The sequence below is a fragment of the Equus caballus genome, chromosome 16 (genome assembly GCF_041296265.1).
Source record: "Equus caballus isolate H_3958 breed thoroughbred chromosome 16, TB-T2T, whole genome shotgun sequence".
In the NCBI taxonomy this organism is placed as follows: domain Eukaryota; kingdom Metazoa; phylum Chordata; class Mammalia; order Perissodactyla; family Equidae; genus Equus; species Equus caballus.
Genome location: NC_091699.1, coordinates 59,596,515 through 59,609,803, shown reverse-complemented (window position 1 = coordinate 59,609,803; position 13,289 = coordinate 59,596,515). Strand labels below are relative to the sequence as shown.

General features: G+C 45.3%; 1 protein-coding gene across 3 annotated transcripts in view; it reads right to left on the bottom strand.

Moving 5' to 3' along the window:
• The window catches only part of TRANK1 (tetratricopeptide repeat and ankyrin repeat containing 1), a 98,828-nt gene that overhangs the window by 25,547 nt on the left and 59,992 nt on the right, over positions 1 to 13,289 (bottom strand). For all 3 annotated transcript variants that reach the window (XM_023620746.2, XM_023620747.2, XM_005600832.4), the window contains 4 exons: positions 11,632 to 11,808; positions 8,052 to 10,964; positions 2,724 to 2,923; positions 2,284 to 2,421 (listed from right to left, as the gene is read on the bottom strand). In XM_023620746.2, the coding sequence (XP_023476514.2) occupies positions 2,284 to 2,421; positions 2,724 to 2,923; positions 8,052 to 10,964; positions 11,632 to 11,808 (3,428 nt within the window). The remainder of the gene's footprint in view (positions 1 to 2,283; positions 2,422 to 2,723; positions 2,924 to 8,051; positions 10,965 to 11,631; positions 11,809 to 13,289) is intronic.

The following is a 13,289-nucleotide window of genomic DNA, read 5'->3' as shown; positions in this document are numbered from 1 at the left end:
CCAGAGATGGAGAGAGGAGCTCTCCACTGTTCCCCTACATCAAATAGCAATTACTATCCAGCAGCCTCCAGCTAGTCACCCCGAAAGAAACCCCACGTGAGCAGTCAACCACGGGTGACTAGGGACTTATGTGATCTCTGTCTTTCCTCTCTGAGTAAAGCATTTCCTCTCATTTGCTGACTAACGCTTTTTGGTCTTGTGGTTGTAAATGATAAACTGAGGGTGTACTTTGTCCCAGCGAATGCATTTACATTCCCTGGTAATTGGGAAGCATGACCTCAGAAGTCAAAAAGAAGTCTTATTGTGTACGTAGGGTGTACATAGGATGAAGCGAATGTTACCAAAAGATTCAATTGTGTTAATTTTGTGCAACTCACTGAGTCATTGGTGGAGGCATAGGGTCAAGATATCCAGGCCTTTGCCATTTCCAGGATCAAAGTGAGACAGAATAACTGGGTTTTTCTCTCACAGAGTCGACCACAAGTTACAGATCCCTAAGTCCAGAACTCCTCGAGCTTCTTACTAGCACAAGCATACATCTGGATTTAATAAGGACAGGAATAACAAAGTTTTACCCCTTCCTCTTTTAGGAGAATCTCAGTCCAACCATGACCAATGGATATATTATGAGAAAAAAAAGTCCTCAGAGAGTAAAAATGGTTCCAGGGTTAATAAGAGTGCATCTGATTTTATTAGCAAAAATTAATAGAAAAGGAACGCACTTAAGGTGTGGCACTGATATACTCATTGTGGAAGCTTCTGGAAGTCAATCTGCATGCGGGGCTTTAAAAGGAAGGAAGTGCAGTGGAAAGATCAGGAGACTTACAACTCAGAGCACCTGAGTTCATCTTCAGGCTCTGCCACCTATATTATGCCTGTGGGTAATTTACTTAATTTCCATGACCCTTGGCTTTATCTATAGAATGAGGGTAATAAAAATACATACAACCCACGAGGGTTGGCAGAGGATGCAGTGAAACAATTCATTCAAAAAGTACTTTATAAACTGCAAAGCACCCATAGAAATATTAATCATAGGTATTATCAAGGCAAATGTGACACAAAAAAAAGAACAGGAAAAAAACATAAGGACTCCACCTAAAAGGTCAGTTCTGGGGCAGATTTTAAGGTGTCAAAGCTAACAGTGCTCCTGACTTGGGGATGAAAAACAGCTCCTTCAAGCATGCACCATGTGCAGCAGGAAGTCTGCAACAGAGAACAGGACACAGCCAGCTAAGTTCTCAAAGGAGACCCCACAGAGCAGTCAGCAGCCAGTCTGAGCCCTCACCAAAAGATGCTGGTGAAGAGAAACCAGTGGCTAGAAAACCAAGGACAATGGCCTTGAGTTGGTGGCTCTACCCATAATGTACTGAGCTTGGGGAGAAAGATCATCACAAGGACTCAGGAGCCAAGTCAAAGCAATGGGCTAGCACAGAAGTCACTGGAGGTCAATACAGGGACTCTTTTTTTTTTTTTAAAGATTTTATTTTTTTCCTTTTTCTCCCCAAAGCCCCCCAGTACATAGTTGTATATTCTTCGTTGTGGGTCCTTCTAGTTGTGGCATGTGGGACGCTGCCTCAGCATGGCCTGATGAGCAGTGCCATGTCCGCACCCAGGATTCGAATCAACGAAACACTGGGCCGCCTGCAGAGGAGTGCGCGAACTTAACCACTCGGCCACGGGGCCAGCCCCAATCCAGGGACTCTTATACTGACATCATCTGCATGGGCGGCAAGCAGTGGCGGGGAAGCCATGCCAGAAGAGAGCTCCCAGGCAAGGCGGCTGCTCTCGTCCCCCTCATTACCTGATCCAGTGGGCAGGAATCAAGCCTCATTTGTTTTCCTGGAGTTGTCTCTTTCTATGAATGATTTTGCCCAGTTCTGTCCTCATAAGGTGGACACTGCTAACCTTACCTTCACTTGTAAGGCTTTCCTTAGAGCTTGCTCCAACTTGAGCATCCTTGGGAGCCAAGGATAACAGCAGCAAGTGAAAACCGGAAGCTGGCACTTGGGTACCAGGCATTGAGAAGAGACGAACAAGAGAGCAGGAAAGGACAGGGCACAGGGAGAACCAGCCCATGACACACTATGAAACAACACACAGCCATTGTCACAACCCACATCCAAACACACAAAGCCCCACAACAAATGGATGATGCTCCAAAACAGAAACAGGCACCTGTGATAAACTCTTTTCTACTCAGCTCCAAATTCTCTTTCTCAGAGTAGAAGTGTAGCTCATACACATACATGCGTTGTGTGAAGAGAATTCAGTATGACGTACCTCAGAATCAGTAAAAAAGTTGTAAAGAAGGACATCATCAAATTCTAAGCCTTTGGCTTCATAAACTGTTAGCACAAGTGCTAACCCCAGTTCTTCTGGAATTTTCTCCTTTGCCATTTCATTGGCTACAAGAATTACCTGGGGAAAAAAAAAATGAAGATGGGGAGAAAAAAACATCAAATTCTACAAAGAGGAATCTGGGAAAGCCCAGTCTACTTCTATGAGAGGCATGTAATGTTTTTAAAGAGAAGTGGCCAGTATGGCCTTGGTCAGTCAGGCTAGTGGAAATATTAACAATGAGTCACTCATCCATCTCTGAAACTTACCCATTCTGGGACAGGGACTGTTGATTCTACTTTGTGGAATAATTCAGCTTCTCAAACTATTTTTCAAATGCAAACCGCCTTTTATTTCAAAACATACGATCCCAAGAAGCTCACCTGGTGGGCTCCAAATTCAATGGGCTGGGTTTTCCTTTTGTTCCCTCGAAGCAAAATTGCCAAGTCGCTTACACTACAAGACTCTAGGACAGTTGGTTTGGGACCATCAAAGAGGCCAGAATCTCTTGGAAGGCGATCAAAAGATTCTGGGAAATAGAACTGAAGTAAATCTACCACTCCAGACGCCAGATTGAGGATTCCTGGGATGAAACAAAGAACACATCAGACCCTGAACAACATGACAACACGGCTGGGTTTTTTTGGGGTTGTTTTTTTCTTTCGGTTTTATTTTTTTCCCTGAGAAGTAGTATTGGCCCTGATAGTATATATAATTGCAAGCCAATTTCCATTTCCCATTAGATTACCACCTGGGCTCTGAGCTGTATTACTATGGGTCCAGTGGATGAAGGCAGAAATGTGTTGCTGTGCTAAGGAGATTTTTATAGGATCTCATCCCCAACCTGCATTTATGTTAGGGAAAATTACCTATAAAGTCAAAGCAGAAATGTAATCTAAACAATTAGAGCTGTTAAAATGCTAAAAGACGACGCTAGTATAGATGGTAAGGAAGCAAGAACTATCCTGTCCCCTCTCACTGGTGCTTAGAGCACTGGAGACAACGTTACCATGGGAACGTGGGAACAGCAGTGCTGGATGTGAGCTGGGGGCAGCAACCACAGCCTCCACTGCCCTTTTCCACCAAGTTTATACCCAGCTGAGAAAGGACTATACTAAGAAAAATTGTCAGAGGTGGAGAAAGGATTTTCCAAAGAGCTTTCTCCCTGTGTCCCATTTTTGTGTAAGCTCTGAAGTAACCCTGACAGTGATTCGGACTGAATACTCCCATACAATAGGCACCTTCAGAAAAATCACCCTGTGGAATCTTCACAACATCCCAGTGAGACAGATTAGACAATCCTGCTTTTACCAACTGGAACTCCAAGGTCTGAGAAGTTAGTAAACACCTCCAAGTGACAGGATTTGAAGCTGGATTAAACACAGATCATCCTGGGTCTCTGCACTATTCTTATGGGCCATGTGCCCTTTGCCTGATACCAGATAGAATACCATGTTCTTGGTAGAACCGCATGGAATGGACTTATGTGTCCCCATTGCTATTACCTAACAGTAAAGGGAAATTTTACTATCCAATACGACTATTATTAAAAGTATACAGTATAAATCAATGAGGACAGGTGGAAACTGCTGAATCTAAGCAAATCAGCTGCTGCTGTGGTTCCCTCCCCACTAAGAGCCAGCAAAGGCAGGGATGTACACTAATGGGGGAGTCAGAAAAGGGCACAAAAGTGTTGACTATAGTGGAAATCTGGAATCCACTTAAACAGCCTTCTGGGGAGCAAGATAAATAATTTTTTACATGAACATACTCAAAGAATAAAAGGTAGATCTGCAATAAAGAGGAATGAAGGACTGATACATGCTACAACATGGGTGAGCCCTGAAAACAGTAAGCCAAAGCAGCAGACACCAAAGGCCACGTATGGCAGGGTTCCATTTCCATGAAATGTCCAGAATAAGCAAATCAGAGAGACAGAAAGATTAGTAGTTCCCAGGGAGAGACAAGGAGAGGATGAGGAGTGACTGCTAACAGTTATGAGATTTCTTTTTGGGGCAATGAAAATGTTCTGAAATTAGATAGTGGTAATGGTCACACAACCTTGTAAATATATTAAAAACCACTAAATTGCACATTTTAAACAGATGGTTGTTATGCTGTGTGAATCTCAATTTAAAAAAAGAACAGGGACCAGCCCCGCTGCCAAGTGGTTAAGTTCACACACTCCACTTCAGCGGCCCAGGGTTTCACTGGTTCTGATCCTGGGTGTGGACATGGCACCGCTCATCAGGCCATGCTGTGGCAGGTGGCCCACATAGCACAACGAGAGGCACTCACAACTAGAATATACAACTATGTACTGGGGGGTCTTTGGGGAGAAGAAGACGGGGGAAAAAAAGAGATTGGCAACAGTTGTTAGCTTAGTTGCCAATCTTTAAAAAACAAATAAATAAAAGATAGGGGAAAATATTCACTAAACATAGTATATATTCACGTGTGTGATAAATGCATATAATGTATATAAAGAAATAAGAGCAGAAGGAAATGAAAGAAAATGTTAGTAGTGAGCGGCCTTACAGGTAGCTTGTAATTCTTTTTAAAATTGTATGCGTTTTCTAAAGTCTCTATTCAAAGTCTCTAAAATCTAGTACATATTATTTGGGCTTTTTCTGGTTCTTTCTACAGAAACAAATACACACAGTCTTCCCTCCATCTCAAGAGTGGAGGTGGGAGATGGGGTTTATATAGTAATTGTCCAAGTGGGTTATTTAGCAAAAAAAAATAATAGGAACAACTCCCTTTGCCATGCTCTATCTCGCTGATCATGAAAGCTGCTGGCCCCAGACGAGTGGTGCTGAACCAGGGGTACACATCAGAAAGAGGGGCTCATTCAACTACCATGCCAAGTCCTCTCTACTGGACCCAACAATGGAAGAGAGGATGCCACTGGAGCCACAACCTGAGGACAAAGAAACATGAGCTATGAGTCATGGTCACCCAGCCTCCACACACTGCCAGGCAGGGTAGGAGCTCAATAAATGTTTCCTCAACACATGAGGGAAGGGAAGGGCTAGTATTTCCTATTAAGAACATAAATTACTTTGCACCAGCTCTTCCCACACAGCAAGAGTCCCAGGTGTAAGATCATGGAAGAGCAAGAAGTTGAGCTGCTCAAAACCATCAAGATCTTGTGATTCACGGGCAACATCAGTGGGGACTTCAAGAGCCCTGGAAAGCTGGGCTGAATTCTGTTGTGTATGCTATACTCCGGGAGGCTACCTGATTTTTTAAATGTCTTCTGAATCCTTGGCTAAACAAATCAGAATTGTAATCTAATTTTACAATGTGTGTGTGTATGTGTGTATGTGTATGGATGTGTGTGTGTAAGTATATGTATATGTGTGTGGTATATAAGTGTTTTCTCTTTTCATCAAACCAAAACCTATGTGAAATGAATCTACGAAAAGAGCATCCGTCAAAAACCTACAATAAACATCAGACTTAAAAGGTGAAATGTTAGAAATATTTCTATTAACTTGAGAAATAACACACAGATGCCTATCACTTCTATTTAAGGTTGTAACCAATGAAATATGATAGGAAAAACAAATGACAAGTATGGAAAAGAAGATAAAAACTGTCTATATCTGCAGAAAAATGCCAAAATCTAAAAGTTAGAATGTTAGATAAGCAAGATTGTTAGATATCAGATCAACATACAAGAACCAATGGCATTCCTCCACACTAATAGCAACTGATTAGAAAATATAAAAAAATTAAAAAATGGCAGCCATCATAGTAACAAAAAGTATAAGATCCATTGGGGACAAATCTAACAGCTGTGTAAAATGTCTGGGGAAAATTATAAAATAGTATTGAAGGCAATAAAAGAAGACCTGAATAGAGAAATACGTCAAGATTATGGTTCAGAAATCCCAATAACGTAAAGATGAGAATTCTTCCCAAAGAGCAACAAATTCAATGAAATTCTAACCAAAATTACAAAAAGTGGTTATTGAAGCTTGATAACTATCATAAATATGATACTGTGATAATAGCACAAGAATAGACAAAAAAGGCAAATCAAATAAAATAGTGATGCCAAAAACAGATTCACAGACATGCAAAAAAAGCAGCATTACAAATCAGAGGAAGGATGGAGTATGAGGAAACAGTGTCAGCGCAACTGATTATCCATACGGAAAAAAGTAAAGTTAGATCACAGAAGGGTTATTTCAATAAAGACAATATCACACCACACATACATTTTAGATTAAACTTAATTAATTAAATTGACCCAAATTTAAATCTGTCTAAACATGAAAAGCAAAATTTTAAACCATTAGAAGACTATAGAGGAGAATATCTTAACTCCAGATCAGAAGGATTTCTTAAGACACAAAAAAGCAAATCTTAAAATATTCACAAGTTAAAATTTAAAAGTATCTGCCTACTAAAGAGCACAATTAATTATATACCTTCTTACCATTAATAAAGTTAAAAAGACAATCCACATAATTGGGGAAAGAACCTGCAATACACATAACCAACAAAGGACGTGAAGGCAAAATCCATAGAGAATTCTTAACAAATAAATAAAAAAAAACCCAACTCATTAAAAAAGGAGCAAAGGAGTAGAACAGGCCATTCACAGAATACAGAACGGCCAGGAAACACATGAAAAGATGCCACTTCTCAGGAAAATGGAAATTCAAACCACAGCAGATGTCATTTCACACCCACCAGGAGAGCAAAGCAAGAAGATATAACATAGACCCAAAGAGATTTGCTCAGGAAGATTCACTCCAGGATTGTATGTCGCAGTAAAAAATAGGCAGGAACCTAACGTACATCACTGGAAAGTGGATAAGAAATTGCAGCATAGTCATAAAATGGAATACTAACAGTGATTAGAATTGCATGGACCAGAGCTCCACATTATCAACATGCAGAAATCCCAAAACATAACATTAAGTAAAAATACGAAGTTGCTGAAAGATGTGTCTGGCATGATCCCACTAAATAAAGTTTCTAGATGTGTAAAATAATACTCTATATTGTTCATGGACACACGTACGACACAGGAGGTGAATTTGTGAACATTCTGTAAGCCATAAAGGTAGTATTCTGGCATTGGTGTCCTGTTATTTAAACCCTCTGTGCCTCAGTTTCCTGCTTTGTAAAACGGGAATGATGCCTACCTCGTGGTGGTGGTATAAGGATTAAGCACAGGTACCATACAAAAACTGCTTAGCATCGTGCCTGGCACAGAGAAGGGGCACAACTGAGGTACAAAGTAAAAGCACCTGAGTGTACATTATCTCCCAGCACCTCCCACCCCTCCTTTTTCGCTTCTCTTTGGGAGAGAAGTTGCTTTAAGGATTAATGCCTTGTAATTGGTGTATTACTTTATATTGCATAAGCAGACGCTTCCGAAGTGCTGTAACAGAAGTTCTCAAGCAGTTTCAACGTTCCCCTGAAAATGTTCTCATGTTGTGGCAAACTTCCTAAGATGTAACTACTTAAAACTTCACTTCCACTGAACCACAGCTTGAATTATCAACCTGAGAATGAGTAGTGGCAGAAATCATAAGATCTCTAGTTCATGAGTGTTATTTACTAACACACTCTGAAATACCTTCCTCACTTCAGCTACAAAAGCCTAACAAAATCTAGGCTGCAGCTTCAAAAGCAGCCCAAGGTCAGTGCCCAAGCACCTCCCTGCAGGCGAGCCCAAGACCTGGACATACCTGAATGGGACCTGTAATTCTGGTACAGTTGATGGATCTTCTTGGGCTTCCGGACGGCATACTGCTTGTCTACGGTGTTTTTGCTGGCATAGTGGAACAGAGAGCGCAAATCACTGAAGCGGAAGGCCACGCCCTTCATGATGCTCTGGGCTGTGTCCCCAGTGAGGAACATGGCATTGGGGTCATTGATGCATTTCATCAGCAGTGCTAGCTCCGCTTGAGTGAAGTCCTGAATCTCATCACCATACAGCTCATGGATGGACCACGGGAGCACCTTGAGCTTTGACAGCCTCCGGGACAGGTTGTACAGAACATCCTCTTCATCAAAATAACCTTTCTGAGACCTGATCTGCTGATACAGGCAAAAGAGACTGTAGATCTCACTTCGGTCTTCCTTGAAATTAGGGGACCGCTTCTTCCCTAATTTCTTATACTCTTCTTCTGTGAGTCTCCCCTGGGGGGAGCTGAGGGCCTCAAAAGACCCCTTCAGAAAAGATTTTATTTCTTTCCAAATCAGGGCAGGGTTGTAGGAGGTTTTCCCTTTGATCATTTTGGGCCATATTTCATTAGTGAACACCTCAAATGTCACGTACACCCGGGGGTCACTCTCACAGAGACGTGTTTCCACAGCTTTATCCTCTTCGCTGTAGTCCCCATCCACCTCAGCCTCCTCCTCATCCTCCTGCCAGTTGGGGATGGTCAACTCTTCCTGCGTGGACCATCCTACGATGGTTCTTTTCAAACTGCCGTCTTCATTTCTCAGAAAAAATGGATTGGGCATAGAAGCATCAAGCAAGAGGAGCAGCTGCTTGGAAGTGACAAACAAAGGAAAGTTCTCGTCCCTCAGGTCCTGGAGTTTGTGAACGTTGGGTTCCAACGGTTTGTAGTGACTGGTGGCCTTGGTAGACTTGGAAAGTTCAATGAAATTCCTCTGCACCTCCTGGCACAGGACGTGGTTCTTGGTCACGAAGATCTGATGTAAATGCTCCAGCTGGTGAGGATGTTCTGAGGTGCATACTTCTGCTGCTTGGCCAGACCCTCCTGGCTCCCCACTGGCTCCCCCCACACAGGCGTCACTCTCCTGCTCCTCATCTATGCTCTCCACTGTTTCCACTTCAGTGGACCCTTCCTGTTCCTCGTCATCGTCCTCCTCCTCCTCCTCTTCTTCCTCTTCCTCCCCACCTGGACCCTCCTTTTCGGGTTCCACTTCCAACCTTCTCTTCAGCCAGATCTGTTTGGCCAACAGCGGGCTTCCTGCCTGCTCGGCTTTTTCCCAGTAAACATGGAATTTCTTCCACAGCCTGTACAAGCAGCAAGTTGTCTTCCCAGTGCCGCTCCGCCCAATGAGGATGATGGGCTCCAGTGGCCTGGGGTTAATGTTGATCACAGCATACTCGCGCTCGCCCACCCGGAAGGGGTACTCCACCGTTGCTGTCATTTCATTGAGGATGTTGAAGGCCATGTTGGTGCTGAAGCTGTGGAACTTCATGATGTTGTACTCTGTCTCCACTGCGCTGGCTGGAGGGAAGTACTCGGGGTTCACGTGCTCCCTGCTTTTCTCGGCCTCTGTGTCCTCCACATAGCAGCGGGGTATCCGATTTTGGATTTTCATGTTGGCTACCACGTGGCCTTTATTGATACCCTTCAGCTTCTTCCGCAGGATGCAAGACAAGCCACGGTTGTAGGCATTGCAGATGGCCCTGATGGAGTCCGACAGTTTGCAGTGATCTAAAACTATGTCCCAGATCCGGATGATTTCTGTGTAGACGCGCCCTGACTTCTCCACAGAGTGCGAGTTCCGCTCTGTGGCGATGATCTTCTCTGGGTTCTCACTGCATCGAGGGGAGAAGTCAATGGCGAGCTCCCACAGCATCCGGGCTCCTTTGTCCAGCTTGGCCTCAAAGAGCTGGATGCTTCCTTTCAGGTGCTTCAGCCGCTTCTGCAGGCCCTGGGTCCACTCACCGTTCCCCAGCTGCTGGATGGCTAGGATGATTTTCTTCTTCATGACCTTGGACATTACCTTACTGGACAGCTTCTTCAGCATCTCAGAAGTACACTCAATCTCCCACGTCATGTTCTCAAAGTCCTGGAGGCAGGCCTCAATCTCCTGCACACTCCAGTCGTCCTGATCTTCGCCACCCTCCTTCCTTCTGTGACCAGCAGGAATGAGCTGCGAGGCCCCAAGGCCTGCCTGAGCATGCCCTTCTCCTGCTCTATGGGGGGCAGGGTTGTTCCCACTACAGTCAGAGCCCCCTGGCCCCAGGGCTCGTTGGAGCTTGTCTTTCTTCACGTCTGTGCCAGCTCCTGTCTCTGGAGGCTTAGAGACCTGAGGACAGTCCTCTGGGAGGGACGTATCCAATTCAACCTGCTGAATCAAAACTGTGATGTTCTGCACAAGGCGGTCTCTCAGAGAGCAGGGCCTGCCAGCTCCAGGCCCCTGCCTCATCACCTGAGCATCCACAGGAGTCTCCCAGCTGTCAGGAACCACGGTTCCTTCGGGCAGGGTTCTGGTGACACTGCATGGTGGAGACTTGGATGAAACCTGGGACTTGAGGTGAGACGCATGACCAGGGGCAGCCGACTTCAGGAGCTTCGAGTGGGCAGCAGAGTCCTGCCGGCTCTTCCGCCTGCTCTCCGTCAGGGCTTTGTTCCAGGCCAAGAGCAGAGCATCATTCTTCTTAATCCGGTGCCGTGCGTCTTTGCCTTCTTTGTTCTTCAGGTTGAAGTTGATGTCAAACTTCACCAGCAGATCTATCAGCTTGTTCATGCGCTTCATCATGCCCTTCTGGAAGAGGATGTGCATCAGCGTGTTCCCATTACCGTCCTGGGTGTTGGGATTGAGGTAGTGAAATTCAGTGGGGTTGGACAAGAATAGATCCAACAGGTGGCTGAGGAAGCTAAAACCAATGTCAGCTGAAAAACACAAACAAAACCTGTGAGTGCTGAGCTGCTCTTCTCAGGGAACAGAGACCCCTGGATCTGAAAGAGATGCCAGCCAGAGGCATCTCAGAACACTGAACTTCCCCAAGTATTTGATAACCCAGGGGTTCTCAACCAGGGGCGACTTGCTCCCCAGGGGACATTTGGCAATGTCTACAAACATTTTTGACTGTCACAATTTGGGAGGTGCTACTGGCATCTAGTGGGTGGAGGCCAGGGATGCTGCTAAACATCCTACAATGCACAGGACAGCCCCCCAAAGCAAAGAATTACCCAGCCCAAAGTCAATGGTGCCAAGGATGAGAAACCCTGAAATAACTTTATAATATTCCAATAAGACTCTTTATGTCAGGACCCTTGAAAATGGAGTAAATAAATGTAAAGTATTTGTCAGCTACGGACAGCCAACTTTGAAACTTAAGCATCCTCATCAGTCAACTCACTCTGACCATCCACACCAGGATGGTCACTCCTTCCCATCAAGCTATGGGTGAGGACCAGATATGCGCAGCCCTGGCCAAGAAACGAGCCTTTCCCAGATTGTTGGTTTTCCCAGCAGGAGAGACCAAAAAGCATAGCATCAGTTCTGATATCCAGCTTCCTCCTCAAGGAAAAGACTGCTTAAGAAATAAAGGCTTACATTTGGTATCTAAAAAGATGTGGAGTGCTGCATGCAAAGGAGTATCGCCTTCCGTGATAGAAATATTGCGGGGGTCTGCACCCTTGGTCAAGAGAAGAAAAGCCAACTCGAAGTCCTCACGTTTCAGGCACATGACCAGCGGCTTCTCCCGGCTGTCCTGGAGACCCTCGGGCAAGGCTGGAGGAGGCAGAGGACAAGGGTACTGTGAGTTGCAGCTCTCTGATGAGGCACAGCCTGGCTCACCTGAGGAGGACGGGACTGCTTCTGCCATTTATTCCTAGGGAAGAGCTGATGCTGAGCGACTTTCGAGGCCCACCTACCACCACCCTTTGTGGGACGCAAAGGCTTCCCAGTATCCTCAGAGTGGAAGCCCAACTCCTTCAAGTGTCCAAGGGCCTTGGCCCTCCCACCTCTCCAGCTCCCCGTCTCATCACACCACAGGACCATGGACCCCACCAGTAGCACTGCCCTGGAGAGGGGACAGGGCCTACAAACAAAAAAAAATCCCAGTGCTTGCTCAACACCAAACCTGACATATAGTCGGTGATCAAGACATGAGCACTGCTTCCTACAGCCTATGCTTCTGCAAAGCTTCTTCCCAAGATGCCTGTCCACCCTCAAACTGCCATCTTCCCTGACACCTCTCCACCCCCACATGCCTTCCTTTTAGCTGAGTCCACACCTCCCCTCTGCACTGCAGGCTCCCTGACCTCTACCCACGGCAGATCTGCAGCCCTTCTATGCATGCCTCCAGCAGCCATGCATCTACTCTCTGTCCTGGGTCCCGTGCGCCTGATCCCAGGGAGGTGCTCAATATGTGCTTGCTGAATCAGGAATAAAACAGGAATTCCATGACAGCCACGGTTTCCGGGCAAAGGTAGTAACACTCCATGCAAGGACTGTTTGAAGAAATAAACTGGAGGAGACATTCCATCTACCTCCTGAAACCCGTGAGTAGAGCCAATGCCCAAAGGCTCTGTATGGCACTTTGAGAGCTGAGTACCAATGTGCCATTGCTCCTTCTGAAGGGCATTTCCCCTTAAACAGCAACACAAGCAGAAAACCACACAGCCAAGGTGCTCTTCCAAGAGTCAGCATACATGAACGCACTTAATATTCAAAACACCCTAAAAAAGAGGGGCTATGATCATTCCCATTCTATAAATGAGGAGATGAAGGCATAAATAGCCTGCCCAAGGCCACAGTTAGTAGCAGCATTAGTAGGGGTGGGAGGTAGGGGCAGGAGGAGGCTGGTGTTTCCAAACGAGTTTTAAAGTAAAACCCAATCCTGCAAGGCGTCTGCACACTCCAGACACACAGCCAGCCAAGTGTGACTGTGCTGATGAAAGTGGCAGATGACTCCATCCACCAATTATTTGGCTGTTTCTTTAAAAACAAGCATTTCAAATCCCAATCCGTTGATGAGAAAAGAATGCCACAGAGCCGACAAGGACCCAGGTGGCATACTGAGCACAGGGAAGTCCAGCAGGGGGTCAGGAGGAAACAATCGCAGTGAGCTACACCAGGGCCCAGGAGCCCCTCCACATACCTGACTGAGGCTTCTCACACAAGACAGAAAGAGACTACAACAGAGGAACTGGAATTCATGAAAATGCAGAGTTCCTACAGGGCAACACCCACTGACGGGGCATTAAACC